This window comes from Thunnus thynnus, chromosome 23 (assembly GCF_963924715.1).
Source record: "Thunnus thynnus chromosome 23, fThuThy2.1, whole genome shotgun sequence".
NCBI lineage: Eukaryota > Metazoa > Chordata > Actinopteri > Scombriformes > Scombridae > Thunnus > Thunnus thynnus.
In genome coordinates, this window is record NC_089539.1 from 5,296,506 (window position 1) to 5,310,549 (window position 14,044).

A 14,044-nucleotide genomic window follows, 5' to 3' on the forward strand; every position below is an offset into this window, starting at 1 on the left:
GATTAATGCAATGTCGTTTGCCAAAACCTTATTGTCAAAAAAAAATTCAGACCACAGCAGCTCATAGTCTGAGTCTGCCACTTCCTGCAAAAGCCATTCTAAGATGCCATTCAGATCCTCTTCAATAAACTGCTGGATTATTTTAGCTGTTGTCTTTTGCTGATTATTTACTAAACTGGAAATATGCTGCAGTGAAAATGATAAAACATAGCAAAGAAACAATTTATTTCTCCTTAAGTGTTTTACAATTTCTTCGGCTCAATTTTCACAAGTTTCAGTTTTCAAATTGTCACAAAATGAAAACATCTTCATTGCAGTTATTTTTACGAGTGGTTAGATGCATGGTTCATTACTGAGTCCACATCTTCACAGCAGCTCATTTTACACACAAAAGCAAATCCTTCCAGCAAACATGAACACAACAACTCATGTGTCAATCAGACACACTGAAATAAACACTAACAACAGGCAGCACATGATGATCTTTATATAGCAGTCTGTGAAGTTAAATCACTTTTTTATTGTGAATATGTTGTTTTTCAATGGTTGATAGTGTATATTGTGTAATACAGTCAGATGTGTAGCTCTCTACAGAACATACTACAGTGTATTCTACAGGAACGAGGCATAGAAATGCTGTAGGAAGCTATCAGTGGACTTTATTTCTGACAGTTTGTCTTGTTTTGCGGTTGAATATAGTTGTATTTCAGTGTGGTTATGATTTGGCAGATTGCTGTCCGTATGAATACATGTTAGTGTTTGAACATAAACTGAAGAGTTTGGAAGTGAGGATGTAAACGTGTAAAAAGTGCTGCAGATCCACAGAGTTTTGTTGTTTGTTTGTGTTTGAGTAAAAAAAAGTATTTAGGACATTTGAATGCTGTAGTCACTGAATGCTTTCAGTGTGAAAACAATGCAAATGTGTCACATTCCATAATTGTTACTGTTGTGTGCACTGTGAAGAGTTTTGAAAATGTGGAACTGTAATGTGTATAGAGTCAGACATGATGACCAGGCATTGACTGTCTGCTCAGCTTTAGTGTCTTTGAACAATATAATGAAGTTCAGAGGTCACTGCTCTGTAGTTGACCTCGATGTGAAGAGGAAAATCTACACAAAGGGATGCAGAAAGTGTCACAGAGCTTCAGTGTAACAATTAAAATGTCTAAAGACAAAATAATTTGCTTCAGACTGCAGATGGGAGAATATCACGCACACACACACACAGTGAAGTGACTGCCAGGGAAACTCATCAATGACTTGATTACTAATCTTAAACATGACATCATATCCTAACTGTGTATGTGTTTGTGTGTGTGTGTGTGTGTGTGTGTGATGAGGTCATGGTGTGTACATCTCTGTCTGGTTTTCTGTATTGATTGTTTTCCTCTTTAGGACATCTGTGTGATGACTCAGAGACTCGACAGCTCTTCAATCTACAAACTCTGGAGAGAGAGAACTCACTCTCTTTGTCTCTTCGACGCGCTTCATGTTTTATGGAAGATCATTAAAGACAAAACTACTGTGCCAACACATTTTTATCATCTTGAATTTCTTTTACAATCAAGACAGTTGATATTTAGTATTTATTTAGGTCTCTGTATGTTTTAGTAAAGATCAATTTTAGAAACTTTTCTTTAATGAAAAAGAATTAATTATTTGAAAATTATATGAAAATGTGATTTTTCATTGTCTTGTGTGCACATGAAATAGGAAAACTGCAAGAAAAGGAAATAGGGAAAAGGATGTTATTTCATTTGTCTCAAATTGGTCTGGTTTCAGGAAGTGCTAAAGTTTTATAGTTTTTGAGTTATTTTAGTTTCATGTAATTTACAAAGAAATACAGAATAAAGGTCTGCTGTTTACTTTTTTGTTATTGGATTGAAACACTTTTAACACTTTCTTTTTCACCTTTCCCTTCCCATCCCCCAACCTCAGGCCAGTTATCATTATTATTCTTACTCTTCTTATTCTTCTTAGTAGTAATAATAGTAGTATTAGTTGTAATTTTGTAATATGGTGCCATTTTTATAAAAAATGCTCTGGCCCTGACTTCATTTTGAAGGTCAAGCACCCAATATCCTGTCTGTGGCTTATATTTGAGTAACTTGATTCTTCAACAGCAGGCTGGACAGGAGCTCACAAACATGTGATCAGTCCAGTCTACTTTCACTTTAACCGCAGTCCAACTGAACACTTCAAATCTTTGATAGAGGTGATGGAGTCATACGTGTCACGTGATACATTAGTTATGATGTCATTGTCATGAACCATGAGATAACATCACAAGAATACCACCCCTTACATGTTTCTGGTGTCATTGTAGAGTTATTACAATGGATCCTGATGTGCATTACTATAATAATGTTGAATATTTACTGAAGATCTTTTATTCTGTGATAAGTTCTGAAGCATGTGAAATCTGTGGGGTTATGAACTGTGAAGGATCACTACAGTTTGGAAGGAGAGGAGGCTGCATGCATGTTTGTGTAAAGGGTGACACCCAGTGGGTGCTTCAGGTTTTGTAGAAACATGTGACTGGACATGGAGGTTTCATCATGACCACAGGAGAACCTGGCATCATTTTATTTTGTTTTTTATTCATTATTTTCTTTTGCCATTTTTGCTCAATGTGTGTTCATGTATGTTTGTGCTAATGTTAAGAAAAATCACAAATAACCAGAAAAATAAACAGACCGATCATAATTATTTCATATTTCTTGTTCATTTAATTGTTACTTTTTATTTTTGTTCTTAATGCATGAATTTTCCATTCAAAAAAACCCACTGTACCTTAGACCTGGCCCTGTCTTGTGAAGCGTCCGTCTCACCAAAGATAATTTTATCAGCCTGGATTTCTATGGAGGGTTTTGTTGTCCTGTGATCATCTCAGTATTTTTTTCCTCCTGATAGCCAGGGCAGAAAACTTTTAAAGTTTTGTGATTTCTTGACTTAAGAAAATCTTATGTAAAGAAATGTAAGATAATTTTATCCCAAAATAATGGCTACCGACAGCTTCAGTCAAAAATGATCAGTAATGGCCTTTGAAAACCGTTAATGGTTGAACTCCAACACATACATAGTACACCATTTGTGCTATGCATACAGTACAAGTATACAGTGCATAGGACACTCACACTATGTACATATGTATATACTAGGAGTATTAATATAGTCTACATAGTATAATCAACTCCAGATTTGAAAGAGACAATAAGGCCTGCATACATCTGATGTTTGATGAATGGTGGGTTGATGAAAAATCAAATTACTGAAATTAGAATTAGAAGAAAATTAGAATTTGATAGCTTCTCTGATGTAAATCTATTAGTCTGCAAATTTTTACAGACTGGCTCAAGGAAAGGAGTCCATACAAGAGATCTACATAAAGATCTCTTGTATCTCTTTTTAGTTCTCCATGCTCTAAATGGAGAACCAATTGACACAATATAGCATTATAAATACTTAGGACTTTGGTTAGACTGCACATTGTCATACAAAACTCATGTTGCTCAAAAACTAAAAATTCAAATTGGATTTTTGTACTGGAACAGAGCTTGTTTCTCTTTTCAAAACAGAAATGACACAGTTTACCATACTGTCCACATTGGATTATGGAGATAACCTGTATGCTTATGCTGCTGCCGCCACCCTTAAATTCCTGGACACCATCTACCACAGAGCCATTGATTCATTACAGCAGACAGTTATCACACTCACCACTGTGAGTTATAGGAAAAGGTCCAGCAGACCTGTATCTTCATTTATAAGGCCTAGCTATCTAAGTTGCCAAGTTATTTAACATCTTCAGTTGAGCTCAGAGCTAATAACCATGACACCAGATCACAGAGCAAGTTTGCTTTTAACTCTGAACTGGGACAGACTTGTTTCAGGTACTGTGGAACTTCAAGCACTACTGGAGTGAACTGCAACACAGCTTGAAGTTAGAGACACTTGTTCCCCTGAGGGACTTTAAAGTTTTACTAGCTGATACTCTTCAAAATGTTGTTTTCAGTAGTGTGTCTGTGATTGTGATGTGAATGAAGCGTATTATTGTGCTCCTGCGTATGTGTAACTTGTTTCAGGTCTCTCTTGCAAAAGAGATCTTGATCTCGATGAGATTCCCTGAACAAATAAAGGTTAAGAAATATAATTTATTAAAACCAAAGTTAGTCAAAAACAATACCTTGTACAGAAAGTGAAAGTTACATTTCACAATTTAGTTTAACCTTTGACTTTTCACAAAATCTTCCCCATAACACTGAAATGGCTACCGAATTATATCATTAATTTATACCACTACTACCATCCGTCTTACCACCTCCAGTCCCACACCCAGCAACCTTTGCACTTGAGGACAACTGAACCAGCAGGAGAGGCGTGAAGTGAATTGCAAGAAAATACCTGCATGACAAAGCTGGTACATACTGTAATAGGTGCATGGATAAGATATGATATTGTACCTTTGAGACGGATATCAAAAGATGGTGTGTATAGAATAAACACCTATTACCAAAGCTGCTGGACAAAGCTCCAAAGTTGTAGATGCAACAACGGTTAAAGTGGTGGAATTTCTTCACCTACAAAACCAAATTCTACCATTTTCCTGAGTATGTTAAGACATACCAGAATCAAGGCTAGTTAACAATACAACATATCACAACCAGACAATTTTACAGTAGTAGCCAGTCTATGCTTGAGGTTACAAACCCACAAGACAGGAAACACATGTACTAGACCAGACCACACATGTAATGGCACACTCACAGCCACACCACACTAATATGTTAAGGTAATGTGACCACACTTCCTCACATTTTCATAAAAAGCACCCAATACAATTTGAGCTGTGGCAGAATGAAATGAAAATTGGTGATGTTCCAAACAGATGATTTAAGACAACACATTTACCGTTTGCTGCAGAACCTGTCTGGTTGAGTTAGCTCTGAGCAAATTTACAATCTAACCCTGAGGCAAAACTGTTCTATAGGCCCCTGTTGACCCCTTCTCCCCTCCCCCTGCAGTCAGCCATGCACTCTGTCTCCTACAATTATCCTGAATGCAGTGCACACCCTATGTTAAATGAACAACTACAACTGCCTGCTCTGATGTGATCCTTTTTTAATTATAATTTCTATTTTACCTGGGAGGACTCATGTTCTCGTTGAGATTTGAAGCTCTGATTGTGATGGTCTTAGACCCTTGATGATGAGTGGCTGGCCCCGCTAATCAAGGCATGGTGGATGCTGATATCCATGTCTTGTTGTAATCTTTTATAATGACTCGATAGTGTTGTATTGGCAAACCTCACTCAAGTCCTGTGCTTAGGATACAAAAGGCATTTAATATGAAAAAGAAGCATCTATCTGACTCTATAGATTGTAATAGACATAATAACACAGGCTTTTGGGCAACCTGTTATTTTACAAGGTTAAAGGACACATTCACAGTTTTTCAAATCTCTCTTAAAACAAGAGTCTGGTGCCCAAATGAACATTGCCATAATCATTCCTCCTGTACTACTGACCATTAGAAGATCTCTTCATAATGCACTTACAATTTAAGTGACGAGGGCCAAAATCCACAGTCCTCCTTCCTGCAAAAATATATTTAAACATTTATCTGAAGCTACTATGAATCTTCAGCGTCCCAATGACTTAAATCAAGTAGATATGTTTCAACATTACAGTCTTTTTAGTGCCAAAGTCCCTCTTTTTGTTGCTATGCTTCCACCGCAGCTCAACAAGGAAACACTGTCCGAGGAAACACAGAGGTAATTTGATGCTAAAAAGATGACCGTGAAAAGAATGTGGCAGATATCCAATTGATACAACTAACTCAGACTGCCGAAGCCTCATATAAGCTTGAGATCAACTTTTGAAAGGGATCTTTTAACAGCCAGCATAAACAGGAGGAATGATTACAGCAAGAAAAACCTCTTTCAGTGTTCATGTGAATACCTGCCTGTTATTTTAAGACACACTTGGAAAACAGTGAACCTATCCTTTAACTCACAAGATGTCATGGGGGAAACAAAACAGAACTGATGACATAGAAAGAAGAAGAAATCCTGATAAAGATTTGAAAGCACTCCTTAAGCCAGTTTAACTAACAAGATAGTCATACATAGTAGGCTACACTTACATAAAACCTTAGAGGAAATATTTGCAATTTGAAAATGTTTTTATTTCTTATTATTATTATTTCTTTTGCTGTGCATTATTAGCCCCCTGGTCACTGGATATGATGATGATGGTGATGATGAAGAAGATCATAGTGGTGATGATGATGTTCTGACAGCTCTCCTCCTCCTCTGTTTTTATCCCCCCCTGCACAGCCTCCTGTTTCCCACAATGCTCAGCGAACATCACCACCACCAAGATGGCTGACGCGATGGAGGAATATGAGAAAGAAGCTGGCTGCGTCCCTATTCTCCATCCCGAGGTATGTTCCGTGGACTCCTCGCCTTCGGGCGGACACACGAACACACACAAAACGCGGCACACCCGTCCGTCTGTGGATGGCCGTGAGGTTTCGCCGTGCTTTTTTCTGGAAACTCCGATGCCCCCTGCAACACCACCGGTGGTGGGGGTGGCAGGCAGCTAACGATGCTAAAGCTGCTAACGCTAGCCCTCCTCCTCCTCCTCCTCCTGCTGCTGCATAGCCAGATGTTCGTATTAATGTGAAGCTAGCTGCTGTTTTCCGTGGCAGGGACGACGTGCAGCTAGTAAACAAGATCGTAACATAAGTGTGGTTAAGTCTGTAACCGGGGTAAAGTAACGTTAATGGTTAATCCTCACAGTCATACGACGTTAGCCCTGTAGCTAAAGTGGCTGTGCTGCCTGGTGTAGCTGCGGTGATGTAAATTGATGTCAAGTGCAAAAGAGGTATAATAAATGAATACCGTGGTGTCTAATCAGAGGTATCAATAAGTTAATGTTATCAGCCATGAATGTAATTTTAAAAATCCACGTTGTCTCTGGAAAACATTTGGTTCTTTGTATATAGCTAGTACTCAAGTTGTACACAGCTAGCTATATCAATCTCATTCCTCTTAGTTGGGCTTGTCAATATATATCAATTAGTCATTTGGTTATCTTGTATCTTGGGAATGTGTTGTTATGTTGGAATTACAAATACTGTCAAGATTGATAGACACAAATTGTATGTAAATCATATCTATCCTATACTGATGTACGAAATGATAGAAATTGCAGAAGTAAATGACAGCTCCACTTCGACTTCTATTCGGTATGTTTTCAACATCGTACAATGTAACCTGGCAGGCACGCACTTGTTTATGTAATATTCGTCTCTTTGCTTTGCTAGCTTGAGGCTCTTAACCCTTCTAAACCCAGATCACTCTATATTTTTCCAAGTCATAGTAAACATCATAGCTACCATTATCAGACAAAACTTAAATGGGGATGAAGTTTATACAGGTGATTCTGAGCCTTGCTGATCACAAACCGGACGTTGTACATTTACCTCTTTCTTTAATCCTCATAACATTCAAGCAGGGCTCTGCCTGTACCTGCATGTTTACACCAGTGAATTGTCTGTCCATGGCTGTGGGTAATGGTATATTTAGGTAGGTTTTGCATATTCAACACAGCAGATAATTAGTTGATATTATCTTTCTCTGGTAGGTTACCTAATCATCAGGTAGAGCTCTATTTATTGTGTACAGTAGTTGTTTTATTGATAGTTTGCTTGCTTTCCTCTCAAGGTGTCCTTACTGTTTTGCTTGTTTGTTTGTAGCCAGCCTGCCAAATGGCCTAACTCACCTGCAGGCTCGGTCAGTAAGGCCGTGTTCAGACCCAAAACAACCCTGTGTTCATACAGCGCAGGCGGCTGCATGGTTGGGTGCGTGTCATTTAGTTGGAGTAACGTATTAATGCGTTTATCAGACAGCAAAACACTGCATAATGGTTTGTAATACTCACAGACAGGATTTAATCATTCTGGAAAGTTATCACGATAACAACAATTTAACTTTTTGTCACACCGGTCACAAGGCAAACAGTTGAATACAGCGTTCACAATACAAAGTAACCCATCAGGAATGTGTGCTTGCATGTGTTGCATGCCAACGCAGTGCCTCGCTGGATAACATCACGTTGCGTTGCAGCTAAAGTTGAGTCAGATTCAACTTTGTGGCCAATCACAAGCATGCAAACCACTGTGCAGTGTTTTGTCGTCTGATAAGCCTTGTTTTAATCTGTTGCTCCAACTGGACTTCCTGGATCATATGTCATTTTCTCACTGGTACCTTAAACAACACGCCCGCACCAACGCAGCTTCTTGCTTTGTTTTAACTCGAGGCTGTTTTTGGTTTGAAGGAAGCCTGAATGTTACAATTTACAGTTCATATGATTAATATCTTTGTTGTTCATTCAGTCCTCAAGATTCTGGCGGATGAGTTAATGTACCTGATGAAATGGATGTGGTGATGTATAGGCTGGTTTTGGCTAGTGTATGGTCAGAGTGGTTAATAACTTTCAGATCTACATGGTGGACGGTGGATTAGTGGTCGCATCACTGCAAGAAGGTCCTGGGTTCGAGTCCCGGTTGTCCCTTTCTGTGTGGAGTTTGCATGTTCTCCCTGTGTTTGTGTGGGTTTCTGCTCCGGTTTTCCTCCCACCATCCAAGACATGTATGTTAGGGTTAATACTCCTGTCAGTGCCACTTACACTAGCAAAATGAACCAGAGTCAGTCCCCAGGCGTTGCACTGTCTCTGCCCTCTGCTCCTAGTGTGTGTGTATAGGATTGGTCAAATGCTGAGGGTGCATTTCGTTTCAGTGGATGCGAGCGTTGAGAAATGACAGTAAAGAAATCTTAATCTGAATCTACAAGCCACATTGGCTGGCGGTCAAAAAAAGTGGAAGCGCCGAACGTAATAGTCCTAATCCCACATCAGCAGTAACGTTGCTACATCTTGTTATGTTACAGTCAAATAGCCACAAATAGATCTGCTTCCATTATTGTATTGACTTCCTGTTCATACATGACCCCACAGTGGGAAAATGCTGTCAAATGAACTATGCATCTGTGAAGGCACATCCAGTATGTTAATCCTGTAATCTTGTCAGTTTTGTTTTGCACAAAGGAAGACAGTAGTTTGTAACGTTATCATCCAACCCATTATTGATCAAGTCTGTTGATCATGACTAGAGATGAAGCCCTTTTCTAGGAGTATGGGCACCTTTTCTGCTGTAGTTGCTGTAGTGAAACTTAATACCATTCACAAGCGACACAGTTGGTGGTCAGCACGTGTCAACTAACACCCCTCCCAACCTAGGTTGAATGAAGGTTTAGGTAAACCAATGATAAGAGTGATCATTCAATTTTAATGTTATTATTGACACACAAATGTTATTTAACCTGCAACCTGACTTGTCTAAAAGTAACGAGAGACCAGCAAGTGAGAGTGATGGTGTTGAGAGAACTGAAGCAGTGTAATTCTCTGTAATTTTGTGGTGTGGCAGTAGAGTGTATGGAATTACAGCTCCAAACCGTGACAGCTGTCTCATACTACGGGGGCCGACGTGAGTTTAACATGCATAACGTGTAGTACACATCTGTCATATACACATCTTAACAGCTAAACAGCCTCTGCTAAATGGATGAAATGCAAATCTGCAGTTCTTTTGTTACACAAGGTAATTAGTCTTTCTGCGTTGTTACAATGACATACATGCACAAGCAGTATACACATTTAAATAGAGCATTGTTTTACTCTTATCTTGTCCTGTTGTATCCTTGATAAAACACTTCCTCTCTGTGGTGCTGTAACACTCAGGCCTAGACTGGCACAATCAGCTGGCTGATAGAGGATATTTCCTCTTTTGACACTTGGGAAAGCTCAGGCTTAGAAGAGGGAGGGTTCTCCTAATTAACGGAAATGTCTTAACCCACCTGTTCTTTGTTCCCTTGACACAATGAATTGTTAGTGATTCTTTCCTTTGTTTGTCTACATGTCACTGCTTAGAGAGACCCACTTAGTTTAGTTTTGTCAGTCTGGATTCAGTGCTGTGCCTGACGTTACATACAGATATACAAAAACAGGAGGAGCAGACAGATGACTGGTCATTGTCAGCTGAATTTTAATACACACACACACACACACACACACACACACACAGACACTGGTGGCAGAGATTCAGAGAGGCAGTGTTCTTACTGGCACTGCACTGACCTCTGATGTGCAGGAGTGGCAGTCAATACTCTCATCTATTGCAATCTATTAAAACTTAAATTGTGCATCACAGAAGCAATATATTACAATACATTTTGTTGGCACCTTTATAAACAAGACCATATTTGTGAATCGTGCTTCGTCCAACGGTCGTTTCACCTCCATTCTTGCAGATAAACTGTTTGCAATGGATTCAAAAGTGCCGAAGCCTCCAGCTTTTTCAAATCATCGCACAGGAACGTTCATAGCCGACCTTTTGGCTGCACATCTACCTGTCATATCGAAGGAATCCGTCCGACAGTAGTAGCTTCATCCTGAATTTACTTTATTTTCCTGTATGTCAATACAGGCTTGGCTCAAAGTTGCCTGTCGTTTGGGCAGGGTGCTGCTCGGAATCTGGGTCATCTCGTAGACTGTAGTGAGAGCAGAGAGAGGCCGAGTGCATGAGGCACCTGAATTAGAGCATCTAAACTTCAGTCGCACAGTCAGACAGGCCGTGCACTTATCTAATGCAAATGTTGTCCTCTCTCTCGAGGAATGTAAGGGATAGGGGTGTCAGGATTTGGATTCTAAATCAAAAATTGATCAGAATGAGCATTCCATTTCGACCTTCAAAATCAAAAGCAAGATCTGCGATTCTCCCCATTATTTTTTTTTCTCTCCACCTCCGCCTTGCACAGGTCTGGTACGCATCCAAAAAAAACCCCAAAAAACAAATTACTTCAAAGATGACGCAGCTTACTAGTAGCCTGCATCTGTATTACTTTTCATGACACCATGACCACTGCCGGAGTCAGACGCCATGTTTACACCTGGTATTAACATCCGTCTCGGGTGATCCGATCACAAGCGGACAGCTTTTAAGTACGTCTGTTTACACCTTGTATTAACATGCGTCTTGAGTGACCACTTGTGATCGGATCTCACTTCCCCGCTCTACATGCAAATAAACACAGACATCATTTCCATTCGCAAAGACCAAATTCATTCATTATTAACCGGCGAGAGAACCGGGTGTCCGCGAGAGAGAGAGAGAGAGAGAGAGAGTTATATGCAGCGATCTCCCCGCAGCTGCATCTCTCCATTGAGAGAGGCTGTGCGCATTTACGCACCAGACACAGCAGCATAACTTCATTGATTATTTAAATCTCCGACAGGCCGACAGGATCGGTCAGGATCTAATGTTAATAATGTTCTGTTTTCTTCTACACATCCAATAGGTCAGCTGTTACACACACACAGTCCAGGTTCATACTATTTGGAGTAAAGCAGTCGTCCTGATAAATCCTGAGCTCATCATGTCGAGCAGCACAGCAAAACTAAAAACTGTCGTTCTTCTGAAATATTTTTTTAAGACAGACAAGCGACAAACAAGTTGGTGTCTGGTTTTGGCTTAGTTACTATAATAATTGTTGATTTGAAGAGGGAAACCGGTTAGGGGAACAGGAAAAACAGGAAAAAACGGGAGGTGGATTACGTTTTTAATTCACATGAAAAACAAGTTAACGTGTTTATCCTGTTATCAAACAAGTTGAATAGCTTTGGACAATGAGGCAGCAATGCAATTCACTGCCAAGTCTGCTGGATAATAGAAGACGTGAGCTGAGTAGGCGGTCCGTCAGTGTGGCCCAGGATGCATTGCGTTTACACTGCTAAATGAATGTGGCTACCTCCGAATGTGATCTGACTGATCGGATCTCAATCCAGCCTCAATGTGCCTTAGGTGTGTTTACATCTGTATTTAGAGCTGTCCCGAGACAGATGTTAATACCAGGTGTAAACAGGACCAGAGATGATTGAGAAACAACAGAACTGGATAATCCTCCTGCTTCCCAGAAGTCACTAGCGTGGCAACGTTTTGCTTCCCTGTGAGTTATGTAAACAATGAACGCATCATTGATAGAAAAACTACAGTTTATAGGCTATGCTACAGACTTTGGTAAAGTTGGAAATATATTGACAGATTCAGACTTCCTGGATCAATAACTTATAAGTGAAACATTATTAAAACACAAAATAAGCCGTCCTCCAGGCTGGACCAGGGCTCTACAGTGTGAGTATTTCACTTGCATTTGCCCCTGAAAACAGACATGTGAACCAGAAAAATAACTTACAAGCACAGTGTACGAGTAAAGATTACAACCTACCGTAATCTTTTCCCCCTTCCTGCCAATCATTCCAAAGCTAGTATTTAATAGTCAGATATTCTTTATTAACCCTACATTTGTTTCACAGAAAAGAAATGGCGCCAGGTATAAATATCAGCACACTAACTGTAGTCTCAGTTAATGCCTCTCACACAGAGCTGCTGCTAGCTTTAGCAAGCCAGATAAGAGACAACAGAGAGGCCACTCTGTGCGTTGTGTGTGGCAGTAAACACAGCACATGACCCGCCGATAACTAACCGTGATATATTCAGAGCGTAACAAGATATTTAGGGCTGACGACGATAACGTCGACATGATGAACAGCAGGGCTACGGCTACTGACACTCCCCCACAGACACACTGAAGAGCCTCTCATAGTAGAGCTGCTAGCTCAGCTACAACACGGCTACCACACAGAAACGTTTACAAAGGGACATGAATGTGCTTCTAGTGACTGACAAAGCTCCAGCGGACTGTCTGTATTTCCAGTGCGGACACACAGTCTGACAGCATCTACAATCGCCGTCCATCTGACCATCACCAGGCTGTTCTACGCCTCAGTAAGGAGGCAGGGGGGGGTAGTAGTGCTCTGGTAGTGGTAAGCCAAAGTAGCTGAACCAATTCTGAGTGGTCTATCTAGTTGTGTGTAGTTTAAAACACACAATTAAGACTGTTCCTGATTAATGAATTCACTTCTTGACTGCGGTCCAACACAAAAAGGTGAATGATAGTTCAGTTCCTGTCCTCTCATAGATACTCCCCTCGGAGAAATGCTGTTCATTCAGAATACAGATCTTGCATCATTCCGCTCTCAGTGTATTTAAATTTGAGTCTGTTCGACAAAGACCTGAGCACTCCCACACACAGCAGGAACAGCAGCAGGTGATAGCTGGCGGTGGGCGAAAGACAGTAAGACACAGAAATGACTTACATTAGTGTGAAAGATAAACGGCAGAGAAGTTGACCCATTTCTGACTTCATAAACTCTGTGTTACTTGAACATTTTTCACTCTGCTCCTAAATTTCTTTGTGTGCTCCTAAATTTTTTTTTTCATTAAGGAGCACATGTACTCCTCGGAGGAAAAAAAAAGTGAGTGTTGAAATTGCAACACTTGAACTTCAACTTAGTTTCCTGACTTTTAGAAAGCTTTTTGCAGGCGTTGTTGTAAAGTATCTTTCTGCCATCTAGTGGCTCTTCTTTTTGTTTTTGTGTTTAACAGTTTGTTCCCAATCGACTGGTGAAATAAGTTATTATTATTACATAAGATAATTATTTAAATTTGACCATATGGCTGTAGTGTGGTGCATTCCCCAAAAAAATATGGCGGTTATATCACACTTGATACCATGTATCCCTTTTTAAAAAGAATTTGAAAATGTAAATGATGGTTGTCAGGGCATGAAACCAATGGTCTGTTGATATTTACAAATCAAGACTCAGTAGTCTAACAATGACATAGCTGTCAGTGCTTATGTTTAAATCGAATCGAATTGTGACCTTAAAAACCGAAAGTCAATACAAATTGTGGATTTGAAGAATAGTGACAAGCCTAGAAAGGTAATAAATGTCTTCCAGTCTCATTTGAAAGATGCAAATGAATGTTCTTGCATAACAGGAACATAAAGGTATGAGACCCGCTCAGTCACTTCGATTTGATCCTTCAACTTGTAGCACGATATGGAAAAGGCATCATCTTT

At 39.8% G+C, this 14,044-nt stretch overlaps 1 protein-coding gene across 1 annotated transcript in view; it reads left to right on the forward strand.

Moving 5' to 3' along the window:
• The first annotated feature begins 6,270 nt into the window (after positions 1 to 6,270).
• Positions 6,271 to 14,044, forward strand: part of zdhhc17 (zinc finger DHHC-type palmitoyltransferase 17) — a 35,229-nt gene continuing 27,455 nt past the window's right edge. Inside the window, exon 1 of the mRNA XM_067581374.1 lies at positions 6,271 to 6,444. Within this exon, the coding sequence (XP_067437475.1) occupies positions 6,382 to 6,444 (63 nt within the window). The 5' untranslated portion in view covers positions 6,271 to 6,381. The remainder of the gene's footprint in view (positions 6,445 to 14,044) is intronic.